Genomic DNA, 18,523 nt, shown 5'->3' with positions numbered 1-18,523 from the left:
TGTTTACATTTTTTGTTGTTCAAAAAAATCACAAAAAATAGCCTAATCGACAAAATAACTAATGATCTTACTGGATTTTACCTCACAGATAAAATAAATATCCATGAGTCCATACTAATATAACTAATTGAAAAAAGTGACTTAATTAGGAAGCAGAGACAGCTTTTCTTTACAGAATTCCAATTAATAAATGTAGAAGAGGAAAGCAGAAAATGACCATTAGGCAAACACAGTAACAGTATGTGTACACATGATCCATAGATGGAAGCGAAAATTAATGGGCAAAAGTATAAGCAGAAACAGGATATCTGCAGAGTTTCAAAGTATCTCCTCCAAGATATTTACTAGTTATAGAAGGAACAATAAAACTTTACAGTGCTGAAACCTGGCAGATGCCACCTTGACCAAGTGACCAAGGTTAGCATCAGTGGTGGGAAGGCTTATGGACATTATGAACCTTCGACTCTGATGCACTGGGAAGGGCAGAGCATCACTCCTGCAGTTTTCTAGCAATATACAGTCCCCTTCTAATCACGAGGAAACATCAGACAAACCCAAATTGAGGGACGTTCTACAAAATAACTAGCCAGTATTCCTTAAAAGTGTTAATTAAGGTCAAGAAAGATAAGGAAAGATCAAGAAACTGTGACAGATTAAAACAGACTACGGAGAAATAAAATGCAACTTAATTGAATCCTGGACCAGAAAAATGACATTTGTGGAAAAGCTGGTGAAATTCACATAAAGTCTGTAGTTTAGTTAACAGTATTAAACCAATTTTAATTTTTGCTTTTGATTATTATACTACAGTTATGAAAGATGTTTACATTGACAGAATAGTATTTTTTTGCATCTTTTCTTTAGGGTTAAAATTATTTTACAGTAAAAACTTTATTCCAAAAATCCCCAAATCTCTCTACTTTTGATTGTGCTAAAAACCACAAGTATAATAGACATGGATCAAACTAACTGTCAGCTTTGGAGGGAAAACTGTAAAATACTGAAGAGAATTTTATGTCCATGGAGAAGCTGAGAATTCAGCAACAGAGACACGTCAATAAAGATACTGCCCTTTTCCTTCAAAGCAAAAAGCTCTACCCGATGTTACTTTCACAATCTTTTTACAACTTTTACAATTTATCAGTTACTTTAAAGCATATTTTATCCTTCATTGGGGATTATGTAGAATATATGTGTTACCTCTGAATTACTTTTAAAAGTTTTATAGACACATGGACATTAAGATATTCGTAATTCCATCAAAACTATAGTCTGACTCTTATTATAAGTTGGGCTTTATACAAGAGCTAAATTATCAATTAATGTGTTATAATATGCTTCTTTGAATAAAGAAGAAATGGTAATTACCTACTAGACCTTTTCTAAAATAATCACACATAAGAAAATCATTCTGAAACCACAAGAATCTTATAACCAATAATTTTGGGGTAGAAATCTCATAAAAGGGAGGAGAAAGAGTGCAAAAATGATAAGGAAAGGGCAAAAAGCATATTCAATAATTCAGTAGGCAAATTCTTACTAAAAACTAAGCGTATTACTTTGAGAATACACAGACTAGTTCAAATGATAATATTTTAATGTTTATCATGCATTCTTACTTGCAATTATCTGTTATAAGTCAAGAACAGACCACTTTAGCATATTGATTTTAACATCAGAATTTGTTAAGAACATTTTCTAATTCAGAAAGCCGAATGCAGAAGATATTAGTATGTTTAAACTGTTAAAAATAAACTTCAGAATTTACACAGATCAGAATTTCTCCAGGTAAAAGTAAAACTATCAAACTACTGAAATGACCTTGAGGTAACTATATCATTGTGTATTCTAAGTAGATTAAAAACTACACTCTGAAACATGATCATCTTTGGTAAATTTATTAAACAAGCACAGAATTGATTAGTCAGAAATGAGTGCCATGCAATGGCTGGAAGCACATAATAAAGAGAAGGCACCTTAATGAGCACAGATTTATAGACAGCCCAGCATGAAGTTGCCAGTGATTGCTTCTAGTAGGCTAATAAGAAAAGTTAAGATTTCACTGAGAGATTCTGTACCTGTCTCTGTTTGTTAAACCCAGAGTCACATGGCTTTAAGGAAGGAATAAAACAGAGTGAAGGACAAGAGCATAAAGTAATACATCCGATGCACATCTCTAAATATCTAATACACACAGGCAGAGCTTAGTCATTCCTCCTATTTCCCCTTCACTCTGAACAGACCACGGACAGCAGCACACAGCAAGGAGCACACGCGCATGCATACACACCCCCACCCACAGTAGCTGCATTCCACTCACGTGTGCTTGGTCATCTTACAATTATACTCTTAAAAAATTATATTATTTTGTATTGGAAGAATAAATCATGAGTCACACATTTAATAAGAAAATGAGGTACATCAAATTGGCTATGAAAAGTCAATATTCCTACTATATGCAAGTTTAACGTTAACTTAAAAATACTGAGTAAGAAGGTTTAGTTACTTAGACTATCGCATGATCATAAAATATCTAGCCACACTATAGGTCATGTTCAGAAATACACTTTCAAATTTCAGTTTTGCTTCTTTGGGTATGTGGCACACAATAGATGCGCTAAACATCATTTCATAAGAATGGTCCCAAGAGCTTCTAGCTTGAGAAACAGACAACCCTTGCAAACTGTGATGAACATAACCATTTCAATGAGGTGGATTTTTAAAAACTCTAATCCAAAGCAAACAATCACTGCTGGCAATTATTCTTCTGTACTTAGACTGATAGTAAATATTCTTAAAATGCTTAAAATGATCTAGAGATGACTGGCAATTTGTACCAAAGTTAATTTACAACACTGTTTTAGCACATTAAACGGCAGGGTTTTGCCAGCCTAACATCCAATGTCTTTCTTTTAACATATTCAGTATCTGGAGCACTTCGTGGAAACCCTGTTTTCTAGTTTACACTATCGACCTTATTATAAATAGGTTTTTAAAAAGTTGTCTGTAGAGATTTGCAAAAATACCAAAATAGGAGTGCTAAGGAAATTAGTTTACTACAAGACATCCAAAACACAAAAGAAAGCACAAAATTATTAACCTGGTTGGAAAATGTAACTTACTCTTCAAGCTACTTAAGAAATGGTTGGAAAATGTAACTTACTCTTCAAGCTACTTAAGAAATACTAGGTCAAAGTTGACCGATTAGGCATAACACTACATTTTAAGAGCAATCTTTTAAAAAACACAAGTACTGGCAGGGTATGGTGGCTCACACCTGGAATCCCAACACTTCAGGAGGCCGCGGTGGTGGATGCCTTGAGGTCAGGAGTTCAAGACCAGCCTGGCCAACATGGTTAAACCCTGTTTCTACTAAAAGTACAAAAATTAGCTGGGCTAATTTTTCATTGTGTGGTGGCGCATGCCTGGGTCCCAGCTACTCGGGAGGCTGAGGCAGGAGAATCACTTGAATCCAGGAGGCAGAGGTTGTAGTGAGCTGAGATTGTGTCCAGCCTGAGTGACAGAATGAGACTCTGTCTCAAAAAAACAAACCAAAATGAAAAAAACCAAAATAAAAACACAAGTACTCAACTACTGCAATGAACATAATTTTGTTATTTTTAAACTTTTAACTGTACTCTAGGATTTCATAACTTTACTGTAATATTATTTCTGTGAAAATATCCCAATCAATTTAGCTGAAAATTGTTTAGGAAAAAAAGTTCTCTTGAGTTGAAGTCTGGTACAAAGACGACTTTCAAGCGGGAAGTGAAGACAATTTTTGACTATACTTTAATAAAAGGCAAAAATGGGCAAATACTTTTCCAAATTCAAACAGAATAGTACAAATTCACTTCTAAGACACTTTAAAAAGTGTCAATGGTGTTAAAGCTGGTTGAGGCTACTGTGCAAAGTCACTGAGAGCTGACAGGGAGCACCTGTCCTGAGCCTGAAGCCTAAACACAACCTGAAATGCCTTTGGCTCCCTACCTATGGCACCTTTAACTTTCTTGTCCACGTCTTCTCCTGAACAATGAGAGACAGCTTTAACTTCTAAATCAGTGGCGGAAATAAAAATTCTCTACAGGTGAGCCCCGCTTTTTTTTCTGAGACAAGATCTGCTCTGTCACCAGGCTGGGGGTGCAGTGGTGTGATCTTGGCACTCAACTGATCCTCTCACCTCAGCCTCTCAAGCAGGGGGACTACAGGTGTGCACTACCATGCCCTGCCTATCTTTTTTTTTTTTTTTTTTTTTAAGAAACGGTCTTGCTATGTTGTCCAGGCTGGTCTTGAACTTTTGGGCTCAAGTCATCCTCCTTCCTCAGCCTTCCAAAGTGCAGGATTGCTGCAGGAGCCACCCCATGGGGACTGTGCAGGGATTGCTGCAGGAATCACCCCATGGGGACTGTGCAGGGACTGCTGCAGGAACCCTCCCATGGGGACTTGTTTTCACTTTTTACTTGGTCACTCCACTGACTGGATCCTGTTTGATGAAAACCAAGATTTTCAGTTTTAATATCTTCATTCAATAGTTTTCATCAACATCTAAAGGCAAAGGTAACAGCACACTGGAGATCATGATACTGTGTTAACACTGCCTTTGCAGTTCTGAAACTCTTTATGATTAAACTTTGTGCTAATTATTGTCATGCTTTCTCAACAGGGTATAAAAGTCATCTAAATAAAGCTGTCCAAAGGTAACCAGTAAACCCGGTGGCTGAGGAGGTCAAGAAAGAATGACTTCATAGAACTGATAATTCCCTCGGTGGCCTTCAGGTCCACACTCTATGAGGCAGGATTTTCACCAGTTTTGTTCACTGCTGCATCCCATGAGAATAGCGCCTCTTACACTCAATAAATATTTGTTGAACTGATCACACAAGCATCTGTGGTACTCAATGTAAAATAATTCAGGGAAAAATGAAAGAATGAAGAAATGCTTTATTGTTCCTTTGAATATGCGCTTTTCAATGAAACACAGTTACCACCAGGAGCAGCATACCTTAAATGAAGGCAGACCACAGAGCTTTTAAAGCAACTCTTTGAGATGACAGAATAACATGCCACTGAGGAGACCTGGCCGGACACAGGCCCTCAATACTGGGTCCTTCGCTTCAGCAGAGTCACAGAATGGTGTGAATGCTGCCATTTCCTAGTGGGAACTGGACTCAAAGAAGGTAAAGGCACCAATGAAAATATCCCTGGAAAGCTTTCAAAATTTTAAAGTATATGAAGTATTCAGATCACCTAGAAATTCTTCTAAATTCTAAGAAAACAAACCGATTAACACCTTTAGGCCTAAGAAGCATCAACAGATAAAAAGTCTGTGTGAATCTAAATTGATTGGAGTATTTGTACACCACTCCCATGACTGAGACAAAGATGATTTAACCAAAAACAGTTTGAGTTCTGCATCTTTAAGGCTCCATGGATTCTGGCCTTTAGGCAGTAGTAGCAGTAGTAATAATAATAATGAAGTACTTAAAGTATGCTAAGGCTCACTAATCCTTAAATCAGACCTATGAGGCAGGTCTGCTTTTCCTGGTGAGAAAGCTGAGAATCAGAGGTGTGAAGTAATCTGTCCAAGGCAAAGAGCTCATCATCAGGGTCTGTTTACCTCAAAAGACCAAATACCTGACTAAGTCACGCTCAGGACGAACGGGGTGGAGCTACCAGCATGGCGGTGAGCGCCACGGTCTCCTGCATTCTAGTTCCAAATCTGGCACCCCTTCCCGTATCCCTCAAGTAAGTCTCACACGTTCCATCTGGGCCATGTGGAGACTAGCACTCCTGGAGGACCCTCAAGAGGGAAGGCAAGTGTAATGTGGGTGCCAGGATTCTGCGTTTATTGGTTTTATAAACTGGAGTTTTGATTAAGAGTTCATTTCTAAAAGCTTCTATGCTTTGGAAGTTTGAAAAACACTGTTCCTTTCTAGCCCTAATATTCGGGGGAGCATGTCTTGCATATAGTACTAATTTTTTAACCTGGTTTCACAAGAGTTGGCATATATTTTTTTCTCTATTATACAATTATTTTTTAAAAGCTAGTATGGAGGCTTATAGATATATCCAAATGTTTCACAGAAGTGAGGATTTATATTATTAATATATTTATCTTTATATTAACATATTTTTATCAATATATTATTTATTATATAGTATATAATATAAATGTTGTATATTAATATAAATATTTTCTAATATATTATTTATATTATATATTATTAATTTATATAAATCTTCACTTCTGTGGAACACTTGGATATATCTATAATTTATCTGAGAAGTCCCCGCCTGGACTTCACAAGGTATATAAGCACTACAATGTTCCTTAATGTGAGAAAACTCAATTATTTTTATAAGGATCTAATTTGTAAAGGTGATTCAGACGTTCCTCTTGGCAAATATATATATATGCACGCACACACATATACACACACACACACACACACACACACATATATATATAGGGGATCACCTCTATTTTGAAAAGACCATAGCTGGTTAACCCCTTATGGTCTGGCTTTCTTAACATATTACCTTGTGACATGACAATTTGTCCAAAAACGTTTGTGTAGCTCTTGACTTTTCTACAAGCTTTGTACAGGGACTGCTGACTGAGCAGAGATGGGACCCATGGGAAGTCCCATTGTCCAGAAACAGTTTTCTGCTACAGGGCTCGATGGGCTACATACTTTTCTATTAGGTACGCTCTGTTGGTCCAACTACAAAGTTCTGACAATGTTCCCACGTACTGATTCTTTGCCTTTCCACCACAGCTTTCAACCTGGCATTGAACTAAGTGACTATTTACTTTTTCTAGGCTTCGACAAAACAAATTTTACATGCTATTGTCATTGTTAATTTCTTAAAAGCAAAAGAAGCTTAGTAAGCATCTATTATTTGCTATACTAATCATAAAATGATCTTTTCATAGTAAAATAAAAGCAAATGATATGGTTATTTTACTAGACAAAGTCACTAATATATGCAGAGTGCACCTTTGTTGAGCTTCTAAACACATTTCAAGAATCACATGATTTCCCCTTCTCCAAAAACTCATTTCAAAATTTGCCTAATGCTCCTTTACTGGTCCCTAAAAAAAACTACAGACACCTTTTAATGACATGTATTTGTCTACATCCTTGAGCATGGGAATAGCTACTATGTCAGCATGTCTGTGTCATTAAGGCCACTAACTTCTTCACAGTATGTGGTTTTCTTCAAAAATTTGCTGAGGAATTTTAGCTCGGAGAATTGAACTGCATGCAATGAATCTATATGCTAAAGGCTCTCTGGCTAAACTAAAGGTCATTCTTGCATATACTGATGATGACCCATAAAGATTCCATAAGCACTAAAGAGCATTATTGTGGTTTACTGCGGATAACTGAAGTCACTTAAACACTTCAGCTGAAACGTTAATGACTTTAAAAGAATATCAATCTCTTAATGAAAGCACCACAACGGTTCTCTTTCTCTCCTACTAACATTAACTCAAAGGAAATTAAAGCTAAAAAAATATTGCTGGCTGGGCGTGGTGGCTCACACCTGTAATCCCAGCACTTTGGGAGGCCGAGGCAGGCAGATCACAAGGTCAGGAGTTCGAGACCAGCCTGGCCAACAAGGTGAAACCCCATCACTACTACAAAAATACAAAAATTAGCCAGGCATGGTGGCGGGTGCCTGTAATCCCAGCAACTCAGGAGGATAGGGCAGGAGAATCACTTGAAACTGGGAGGCTGAGGCTGCAGTGAGCTGAGATGGCGCCACTGCATTCCAGCCTGACCAAAAGAGTGAAACTCTGTCTAAAAAAAACAACCTATTGCCTGCCAAACTGCATGTTTTAAGTTAAAAATTACAGATAAACTTAGGATGCAATATTTCACCATGTTAACTCTAACTCCTATGCCACATTTCAGCACAGCTATAGGCTAAACTGACCATATTACATGGGTGTAGCATAGTCTATAAATAAAACAACCGAAGTTAAAATACAAACTGGGTTCTTTTTTTCTGAGATAGAGTCTTGCTCTGTCGCCCGGGCTCTAAATGAAGATTTTAAAGCTCATCACAAACTTATTTCTTATTAAGTACGAAGTCTTATATAGTAGGTTTTTTTTTGAGACCAAGTCTCGCTCTTGTCGCCCAGGCTGGAGTGCAGCAGTGCGATCTCAGCTCACTACAACCTCTACCTCCCAGGTTCAAGCGGTTCTTCTGCCTCGGCTTCCCAAGCAGCTGGGATTATAGGTGCCCACCACCACGCTTGGCTAATTTTCGTATTTTTTTTAGTAGAGACGGGGTTTCACCACGTTGGCCAGGCTGGTCTCGAACTCCTGACCTCAAGTGATCCGCCCACCTCAGCCTCCCAAAGTGCTGGGATTACAGGCGTGAACCACTGCGCCCAGCCACATACAGTAATTCATGAAGTGATTCCCTCTACAAGGTTTGTTTGTTGGTTTGTTTTGTTTTGTTTTAAAGAAACCTACCTTAAGGTGTTGGCAAAAAATAAATAAATAAATAATTTCTTTTACATGCTGAATGATCTGTTTATCTGGAAAATTTATTTTAATATATAGGTAAAGAAAAGTATTATAGTACTACACTAAAACTCAGACTAAGACTTAACGAAATGTAGACACCAAGATTGAGTTACTAAAGATGCATTTTTGGTCTAGATCATCTAGCTCATGTGTCTTTTTGTAGTCTCAAGGCTAACACTGGATACTTTTCTAAAATATTCCACATGTGTAATACTAACTACAGGCTTAACAGAAATAGTCAAAGGCAAAGCTAGAGCTCACAATAAGGAGCAAATACTACCATCTGAACACCCCTGATGGCTGCTAGAAAAAGCCCTTCCTTATTGGAGAATCAAAAAAAAACCCATCCCATGTATTGAAAAAGGGGAAAAGCAGGAGGAAATGAGTGAAGTTAAACATCCGCTTTTTAATTAATTCATGAACCATAATTATTAGCATTCAGCTACTCTATACTAGCTGCTCATCACACCACAAATGCAGAGTTAGTGAGCTGCTAGCATCACAATTAAGACAGTCATTACTAAGGCAGAAGCAGTGAGATGCCAGCGATCCACACCACAGGACTACTCCATTACCCTCGAGGAGTCTGTGGGTGAAGAAAGCCCCTCAGCAGCATCCTCCTTGATAACTTCCTAACAACACAAAACAGGAGAGTGTGGGTGAAAAGGGGAAGGGGGGAGCCAAACTGTGAAGACAAATGAACATGATGGTAAAATAATACATGACACTGAAACTCAACAGTTCATGTGAACAGATCTTCCCTGCACAACACTTTACAAAATAAACAGCAGTGTTAGTGCTGTAGCTTTTTTCCTTCTGATTTATAAAAATTTATTAACAGAGAGTTTCTTTTTTTTAATTATTACTTGTATCATCGGGAACCTCTAATATTTTGGGCACAAATGTCTTTTATTAGATTCAATAGCTCATTGGAAGAATTTCCCTTATCTTAATTCCTGTCATTTGATTGAAATGTTCTTCCTTCAATACATCCTCTATTTTTTATATCATGGTGCTAATATATATATATATATGCTATAAAGGTACTGTATACACATGTTCTTTACGAAGATATTAGAAATTACCAAATGTAAAGGCTTAGTTTTAAAAGTTTTGGTAGTAAACACTATATTTACAAGACAGAAATTTCTGGTTATAAACAAGTCAACACTTATTCGCTGAGACTGCTAGTCGTTTTCCTTCCATAGACATTTACCAGAAATGAAAACAAATACATTTTATGTTAGTAATAGGTTATGTTTCTTAAAACTATGTATAAAATAACTTGCACTCTTTTACTATGTAAAGGAAATAAGCAAACCTCGATGCTATCTATGTTTATTATTAAATTAATATTTTCGTTACCCTTTTATATACTTACTAGGCCATTGTTCTGATCTCTGGGCAAACTCGCTTTTACTGATGGACGTGAGATGAGATGTTGGGAGCCGCCAGGGTAATACCTTGGCGTGTAAAGGTATGGGGCAAAGAATGGCTAGGGAAAAACACGTAACAAAAAAGGGGTAAACAATTACAGAAATGAAAGTGTAATGAGATTTTTCAAATGAAACCAGTAACACACAACTCCAAAATTTTAATGTAAATGACAAAATGACAAAACAAAAGAAAAAAAAAGCCTCACTCATATTCCATAAGATACTAAACTCAAACTTAAGACATATTACTTACATTTTTATATTGGTCATTTCATGTAAGCTTTTTTTAGAAAAATGAGCAACTAAAGTTTTGCACTTTACAGTTTGACACGAGTTTCTCTCTATATTTAATATGTTTACAAGCTTACCATCTGTCAGGTTCTAAGTGATTTAACCAATATTAACTCATAATCTTTTTAAAAGAAGCAGACTGGAATCTTAATACTATTCCTTACCAATAAAAGAGATTAGCCTAAATAAGACCAAAAAAAGTCTGGAATATATGAGAACACTCTGGCACAAATTCCAAGAATAATGTTATTACAAGTTCCTGGAGTTCACCTCTAGTTTATACCCTGGAGTTTATATCCTAAATAAGCAAGCACATTAAAAAAAAAAAAAAAATAGGTGGAGAATCCACTGTTTGTGTGAGATTTATAGCAATGGCATGCATTTGTAACCAGTTTCATATAAACAGAAGATACCAAATTATATGGGCTGAACATAAAGACTGAAGTTCATGAAGTTTTGTTACACTGAGATGAAACCTTGCCCACCCTTTTCACTCCTGCCAGCTTAGAAGAATTATTCTGCTTTTAACTTTAAGACTAAAAAATCTCAAATAACTACAGCGAAAAGTAGCTAGATTTAAAAACAAAAGAAAACTGTAAATGTTTTAAAAAATGATAAAATACTATTAAAGATGATTACATTATTGTTATTCATGAAATTAGTGAACATAGTATCTCAGGCTAGATGGTAAGGTAATCTTTAGTTTTTTAAAATAAGCTTCTCGGTTTCAAATTTTCAGTGGGCATCAACAGAGCTATTTTATGTAAACTTACACAGCAGATTTTAAGAATAGTAAATAAAAACCTGCATTTCACACTACCTACCACACAGTTAAATTTTAAAAGATGGATTACATGATAAAATGCTATTATTCCACCTTTGTCTCCTTGTCCAAACAGAAAAACGGAATAACATTTCTAATTACTTATATGGGCAACATTTTTCAAAAACTGAAAGTTTAAATTCTAGAATCCTTTCTTTGTCATATTTATTCTACATTCTCTTTCTTCCCAGCTCATATGAAATGCATTTACGCAGGCAGTTTAGGCACTAGGCTTCTATGACTAACTAGGTCCTATGCTTTCTCGAGTTAGACTAAAAAGGGAGACAGCAAAAATAAGAAATTGCAATGCATCTTAAGAGAACAGTTCCAAAAAGTGTAACCCCAAGTTCATGCTCCATTTTCCTACAGGAAATGTTAGTGTTTGAGGTCATTAAAGTGAGAATATAGCCCACTAAACTTGACAGGGCCTGAATACCACTGATAATTAGTTGCATTTCATTTTTTCATCTAGGAAATTATCTTATTTATATTAAGTAAAAAAGTATAGATGACTGAAGATAACATAAGACTCTAAAAATAGGCTATAGTGCTACTATTTGGAAAAACATCTGAGTTTCATAGCAGTACTTTCCTATTATTATCTCACATTTAAAAGACAAAGGCATATTAAGTATAGGTTTACTAAACTACTGGAAGACTCTAAGTTTATCATTGTTTTAAATGCCAATATAAGCTATTATACAAGATATAACAAATAGAATATTTGTTATATATGTTTATAAACAAAGAAACAGATTCCTTTGAAGCATAGGACAGTCACTGTTGACCCTATGGAGTCCATTTACTTATCAAGAAACTAAATAAAAGAAAAAAATATCTAATATTCAGACTCTCTTGAGAACTAGAACACATTAAAATTCTACATTATTTTGATTTCCAAAAACTCCTACATTTTACATTCAAACTTTACATTTTTCCTATGTTAAAGCCAAAGCACAGTTTTAAAACAGTAACAGAACCTACAAGCAGAAAACTGAGGTGTCCCTGGAACAAATTCTTAAAAATAAAGCTGCCTCCAACTTCCTTACCCTGTTGTAGAAGGGATGCTGAGGGCCTGTCATGCCACTGTAATAGCTGCTGTGAGGCTGTGGTGACACCACTCCACCTGCGAAGGGCCCATTGAAGGACGTGGAAGAGCACACAGATGGGGGCTGGCTGTACGCTGATGGTGCCCTAGGAGGACCCTCATGTAGAGGGAGCGGCGGGTACGCCAGTCCTCCGATACTGATCTGCTCTCTGGCAGCGCGAACATCTGAAAGATTCAATCAGACCCCACAAGGCAAGAGAAAACAGGACATTAGGAATTAGTCCAATTATCACATTCTTCTTTAGTTACCAGGCAGAAACACGACTTTATCACTCTTGCCAGGGATTCCAACTAGATTAAAAAAGAAGACAGAAAATCTTGAAAACTCACAGGCCTTTCAGTGAGAACTGCCCAGCTACTTTGCATAAAAGCTTTTTCACCATTCGAAGTCACCAATATCTGGATTCTTCTCTTCAGTTATTAGAACTACTGACTCATCTCTCACTCTTAAAGGATTTAAGATATTCTAACAATTCTTTTGATTCATAATGTCATCAACTATTAATAACTCATATTGGGTATTAACACATACAATGTTAGCAAAGACTCTGGGTTTGCAAATTATGAGACTGATCCACCTCTGAACAACAATAACAAATTCCACAGCCATGTAATATCCTTTGACATCAGCCTTGTAACAGGTACCTAGAAAACAGAATACAGAAGTAGTTTAAGGTGATCTCTTCACAGTTCCTGGAAAACTCAAAGGCAGGTCAGCAGAGCCATGTCATACAAAAGACTTTCAATGAAGGTTTTATGTGTGTGCATGTGCATAGAGTGGTACCTCCAGAACTTCATTTATTTCAAAGCCCTAATGTCACTACCCTGAAGCTCTAGTCCCCAGATTTAAGTTAATATCTGAAAAGTAATATAAAGATTTTCTTACTTCTCTGGATAGAGATCCCTATTAAGAACCGTAGACTGGTGACAGGCAAATTACAAAGGATGGACATCATGAAGTCATGACTGTATGTTAAAAGAAATCCAATTCCAAGGTTCCAAAGTAAGGACTTGGGCAGGGGCGCGACGGGTGGGGACAGGGATCATAATAAAGTGAGTTACACAAATACTAACAGGATTTTCTTTACATTCTCAAAAGGATACCAAGACTCCTAATCTTTAATTTCATTAATTTTTCTGTGTAGTGCTTAGTTTAATACCTCTTGGTTTTTCATAGAGCAGGAGAAATGTATACAAATAAGTTAGAAACATGAAAAATTCTTAGGACTTCAGATGAAAAATGAAATTTACTACTAATACCCACCTGCAATAATTTCCCGTAGTTTGGGATCTAGGTTTACAGTGCATGGCAAAAAGACTTTTACATCTCGAGCCACAAGAACTGGGGTCCTTGAAGATAAAAACACCTCAAAATTTCTTATATCTCCATCAATTTCAAGCAGTGGCTCAACATCCTTGGTTGTTGGAATATTCTTTGATATTCTTCAAATAAGAAATCAATGAAAAAGGTGATCAATGTCACTATTAGAAAGGCAAACTCTGCATGTCACCTGAAGTTACTTATACAACAAATACACATCTTGGTCTGATTGATTTGGTCTAATTACACCTCGGCTCACTGCAACCTCTGCCTCCAGGTTCAAGGGATTCTCCTGCCTCCGCCTTCCGAGTAGCTGGGATTACAGGGGTGCACTACCATACCCGGCTAATTTTTGTATTATTATTATTATTTTATTTATTTATTTTTTTTTTGAGAAGGAGTCTCGCTCTGTCGCCCAGGCTGGAGTGCAGTGGCCGGATCTCAATTCACTGCAAGCTCCGCCTCCTGGGTTTATGCCATTCTCCTGCCTCAGCCTCCCGAGTAGCTGGGACTACAGGCGCCCACCACCATGCCCGGCTAGTTTTTGTATTTTTTAGTAGAGACGGGGTTTCACCATGTTAGCCAGGATGGTCTTGATCTCCTGACCTAAGGTGATCCACCCACCTCAATCTCCCAAAGTGCTGGGATTACAGGTGTGAGCCACCACGCCCAGCCAAAAATCTATTTTTAATTTTTAGAGTTTTTAAATTTTTTTTTATTTTTGAGACAGAATCTTGTTCTGCTGCCCAGGCTGGAGTGCAGTGGCACAATCTTGGCTCATTGCAACCTCTGCCTCCCTGGCTCAAGTGATCCTCCCACCTCAGCCTCCGGAGTAGCTAAAACTACAGGCTCATGCTACCAAGCCTGGCTAATTTTTATATTTTTCTATACAGACAAGATTTCTCCATGTTGCCCAGGAGGCTCTTGAACTCCTGGGCTCAAACAATCCATTCACCTCACCTTCCCTATTGGGATTACAGGCATGAGCCACCTCACCCAGTCTAAAATATTTTTTTTAATAAAAGAGAAAGAAACTCAAAAAAGTAGTATGGTTACAAAAAAAGGTAACAATGTGTACGGCCAGAATTCTACTGCCTTTGGCCATGGCAGGACGTGGGTGGGGAAACAGGAAGGAGAGCCAGCCGCACATGCCCAGGCGTGTCATATGCTCCAGGTCAACTAAGCTGGCTAAGGTCACCGCTCAGTGAAGATTCACTGAGTTATCGCTTTACAGATGATGACAGTGGCCTCAGACAGATTAAACAGACTGCCCAAAGTCACACAACTAGGACAGAGAATCTGGTTCTGAAACCCATGCTTTTTAAATAGAATACCACAGTTTTTCCTTTGCAAAGAAAACAAGAAATGAAGAACTTACAAATAAATTACACAAATTAAAAAAAAAGTTAGTATAAGTTTTTCCTTTTTTAAAAAGGGTTTTGTTTCCTATTGTAAAAGTAATATATGCTTACTATATACATATATACACAAGACGGAAAAACACACAGGAAAAACATATACTTTTGCCAGTCAGACACAATACCTGCTAATATAATATCTCACTTAGTCTTTTATTATGCGGAATGTTTTGTATAACTGAGTTCAAGCGATATGTAAACAATTCTGTATCATGCAGAGACTCTTGAATGTAAAAATAAGTAATATTCATTTAAAAACATTTATTAAACACTACTGTATGAAACCGTAGTTTTTGTAGGTCGAAAATGGTCAAATGTTGACAATTCCTGATCTAAGGCAGTAAGCAAGAACGAATCACTGAGGGATAAAGAGAAGAAAAAGAAAGAGAATTTAAATGACAAGGGGTACATGAGAAAACTAGAAACAACCCAAATGTCCACTTAGAGATGGAAGGATAAATAAATGGTGGTATATCCACACAGTGGACTACTACTCAGCACTAATAAAAAAAATGAACTACTGATACAAAGAACATGGATGAATCTCTCAATAAATTAATCCAGCCAATAAAGAGTACACAGCAGTATGTTTTCATTTCTATGAAACTAGAAAATGCAAACCAATCTAAAGTATCAGTGCAGACCAGGGTTTGCTGTGAAGTTAGGAATGTGAGGCAGGAGGGAGGCAAGGGAGGGTAAGGAACAGGTGGAAAATTTTGGAACTGATGGAAACATTCACTCTCTTGATTGTGGTGGTGACTTTGTGGGTATACACATTTATCAAACTCCTGAGATTGGTCAATTTAAATATGGCAGTTTATTGTATGTCAATTATACCTCAAAAAGTTCTTTAAAAATCACTGAATATATCTTTCCAATTAAACAAGAATATTACCTGTTAGATTATACTAAGTGAGCACAGTTGCAGAGGAGCAGTAAGATTTTCATGCTCTTCAAAAAGTGAAATGGGAACCTTATTCTAATGTTAGTAACAGTTATAGCATTTCTTTGGGACTAGCACTTTACTGCTCAGACCCAATACTTGGCTAGTAGCCAAATATTAAAAGTCATCTAAGGGAAAACTCCAGAGAACACAATTAGCAAACAAGAAGAGAATAGGATGCTGGTGAGAAAATAAGGGTAGCAATTTTATCTTAATTAATTTCAGAAAGTTCCTTTTACAGACACAGACACATGCACAAGACAGAAAAGCCCTGTGAGATGGGGTTACTTTTAATACATTAAAATCGTGTTCAAACTGATTATTAAATATATTTAAAATGAAATGGAAAACCTGGAGAATGGTTGCAAGTGGCGATAAAATCAGAGCTTAAACAGTTAAATAGGTAGTTCATCTATTTCAGGAGTTGAACACAAAATACTAAAAAGAGAATCTAGAAAGATTTAGATAAAAACACACAGCTGACAAGTCACATGAAACAAATTAACTGCATTTTAATGCCAGCTCTGCTTCTGCCTGAATGCAACAGTGTTCTCAGTATGATGAACAATGCTGCTGTTCACAAGCCAACAGGCTACTGCTGGCTTCCAGATTGAAGTCTCTATTCTAACCTTCTGAGCTCAATACGTTAAACTCTTCTGCTGAAAGAGATATTTATGTAAATGATAATCTTTTGGCAGTGGGCCATCAAAATCATATGTGCTTTTATTTTTCAGATAGTTTTCCAAAGGTTAGCATTTAAAGAATTTAAGTAACTTCACTTTTCAATTAAGAGTGAATTTAAATTTCCAGTATTATGAATCATGTGAATTCAAGTTGCCAGCAGTTAAATGGCCCAAAGAAAGCGTTATAAAACCTCAGGCACCAATGAGCTCCTAGTAAGTCTAAATGCAATTTCCTTCTATGCTACCAATCTAGCAATACTTGTTAATGCCAACATCAATGTAAGTCAAAAGCATTTTGATTACAAATGATAGTGGTTTATACAAAGTCCATATTAATTCCTTGGCAGAAATTGCACAAACTATTCATATCACTTCCATTCAAAATGAGGTTTTAAATTACATAAAAGACTTCTATTTTAAATCAAAATATAAACAGATTCTTAGAGCAGAATTTATGAAGAAGGTATTATTTATCACATTTTATCTAAAAGTAGCTGCCTAATAATGTCATTATTTAGTAGGGCGTTAAAAAATAAGACACATTTTCTTTAAAAATTTAAACACAGAAAACTCTTAAATGCCTTAGAATTTTATTACCTTGAAACAAATTTAACTTCTAATAGTCTCTCAAATACTTTCTACCAGTGAATGCCCATTTATTAAATACTATCCATGTACAGAACACTTTGGAGATTCTGGGAGACAGACAGAACACACAGACAGAAAACAGCCACTTGGCAATGCAGCCAAAAAGTCAGAAACAAAGATAAAATGGAGTCCATTTATACGCCCACTGCCATCTGTGAAAAGGCAAAAACCCGGGCCGGGCGCGGTGGCTCACGCCTGTAATCCCAGTACTCTGGGAGGCCGAGGCAGGTGGATCACGAGGTCAGGAGATCCAGACCATCCTGGCTAGCTCGGTGAAACCCGTCTCTAATAAAAATACCAAAAATTAGCCGAGCATGAGGTATCTTGCAACTGCATATGAACTTAAGGATCAGTTTTCTGTTTCTGCAAAAAAAGGCCACTGGAATTTTGATAGGTATAATATTAAATCTGTAGATCACTTCAGGTAGTATGTTTAGTCTTCCTACCCACGAGCACAAGATGTCTTCCCACTTATTTAGATCTTTCATTTCGTTTGGCAATTTTTTTTAGTTGTCAGTGTACAAGTCTTTAACTTTCTTGGTTAAAGTTATTCTGAGGTATTTTATTCTTTTAGATGTTACTGTAAAATGAACTGCCTCCTTAATTTCCTTTCAGATTGTTCACTGAAGGTGTACAGAAACACAACTGATCTTTGTGTGTTGATCTGTACCTGCTGATTAATTAGCTCTAACAGCTTTCTTGTGGGCTCTTTGGGATTTTTCTATATATAGAATCATCATCCAATTTGGATTATTTCATTTATTTTGCTTGTCCAATTGCAATGGCTAAAGCTTCTAGTGCAAAGTTGAATAGCTGTGGTGAAAGTGGGTATTTTAGTTAGCTCAGGCTGCTATAGCAGAATACCATAGGCTGGGTGGCTTAAACAGCAGACATTTATTTCTTGAAGTTACAGAGGCTGGAAGTCAGAGATCAAAGTGCCAGATGGTAAGGTTCTGGTAAGGGCCTTCTTTTCGGTTTGCAGATGATCCTCTTCCTATGTCCTGACATCAAGGACACTACAGAGAGAGAAAAGCTCTCTAGTTTCTTCTTAGAAGGGCACTAATCCCATACGAGGATTCCACCCTCATGACCTCATCTAAACCTAATTATCTCCCAAAGGTACCAACTCTAAATAATGTCATATTGGGGGTTTGGGCTTCAACATAAAAAATTTTGGCAGGACCCAAGCATTTATTCATAGCAGCAGGCATCCTTGTCCTGTTCTTGTAACTTAGGAGGGATAATTTCAGTCTTTCACCATTGAGTACAATGTTAGCTGCAGAAAAGAGTAAAGTTAACCACTAAAATA

At 36.8% G+C, this 18,523-nt stretch overlaps 1 protein-coding gene across 14 annotated transcripts in view; it reads right to left on the bottom strand.

Moving 5' to 3' along the window:
- KIDINS220 (kinase D interacting substrate 220) overlaps positions 1 to 18,523 on the bottom strand; it is a 116,644-nt gene that overhangs the window by 13,227 nt on the left and 84,894 nt on the right. For 7 of the 14 annotated variants that reach the window (XM_033176617.1, XM_033176619.1, XM_033176624.1 and 4 more), the window contains 4 exons: positions 13,466 to 13,644; positions 12,143 to 12,366; positions 9,925 to 10,038; positions 9,119 to 9,175 (listed from right to left, as the gene is read on the bottom strand). In XM_033176617.1, the coding sequence (XP_033032508.1) occupies positions 9,119 to 9,175; positions 9,925 to 10,038; positions 12,143 to 12,366; positions 13,466 to 13,644 (574 nt within the window). The remainder of the gene's footprint in view (positions 1 to 9,118; positions 9,176 to 9,924; positions 10,039 to 12,142; positions 12,367 to 13,465; positions 13,645 to 18,523) is intronic. The other 7 variants (XM_033176627.1, XM_033176628.1, XM_033176622.1 and 4 more) reach the window with 2 other exon arrangements.

This window comes from Trachypithecus francoisi, unplaced genomic scaffold (genome assembly GCF_009764315.1).
Source record: "Trachypithecus francoisi isolate TF-2019V2 unplaced genomic scaffold, Tfra_2.0 Lachesis_group17, whole genome shotgun sequence".
Classification (NCBI taxonomy): domain Eukaryota; kingdom Metazoa; phylum Chordata; class Mammalia; order Primates; family Cercopithecidae; genus Trachypithecus; species Trachypithecus francoisi.
This window is presented reverse-complemented; position numbering and strand designations above follow the sequence as displayed.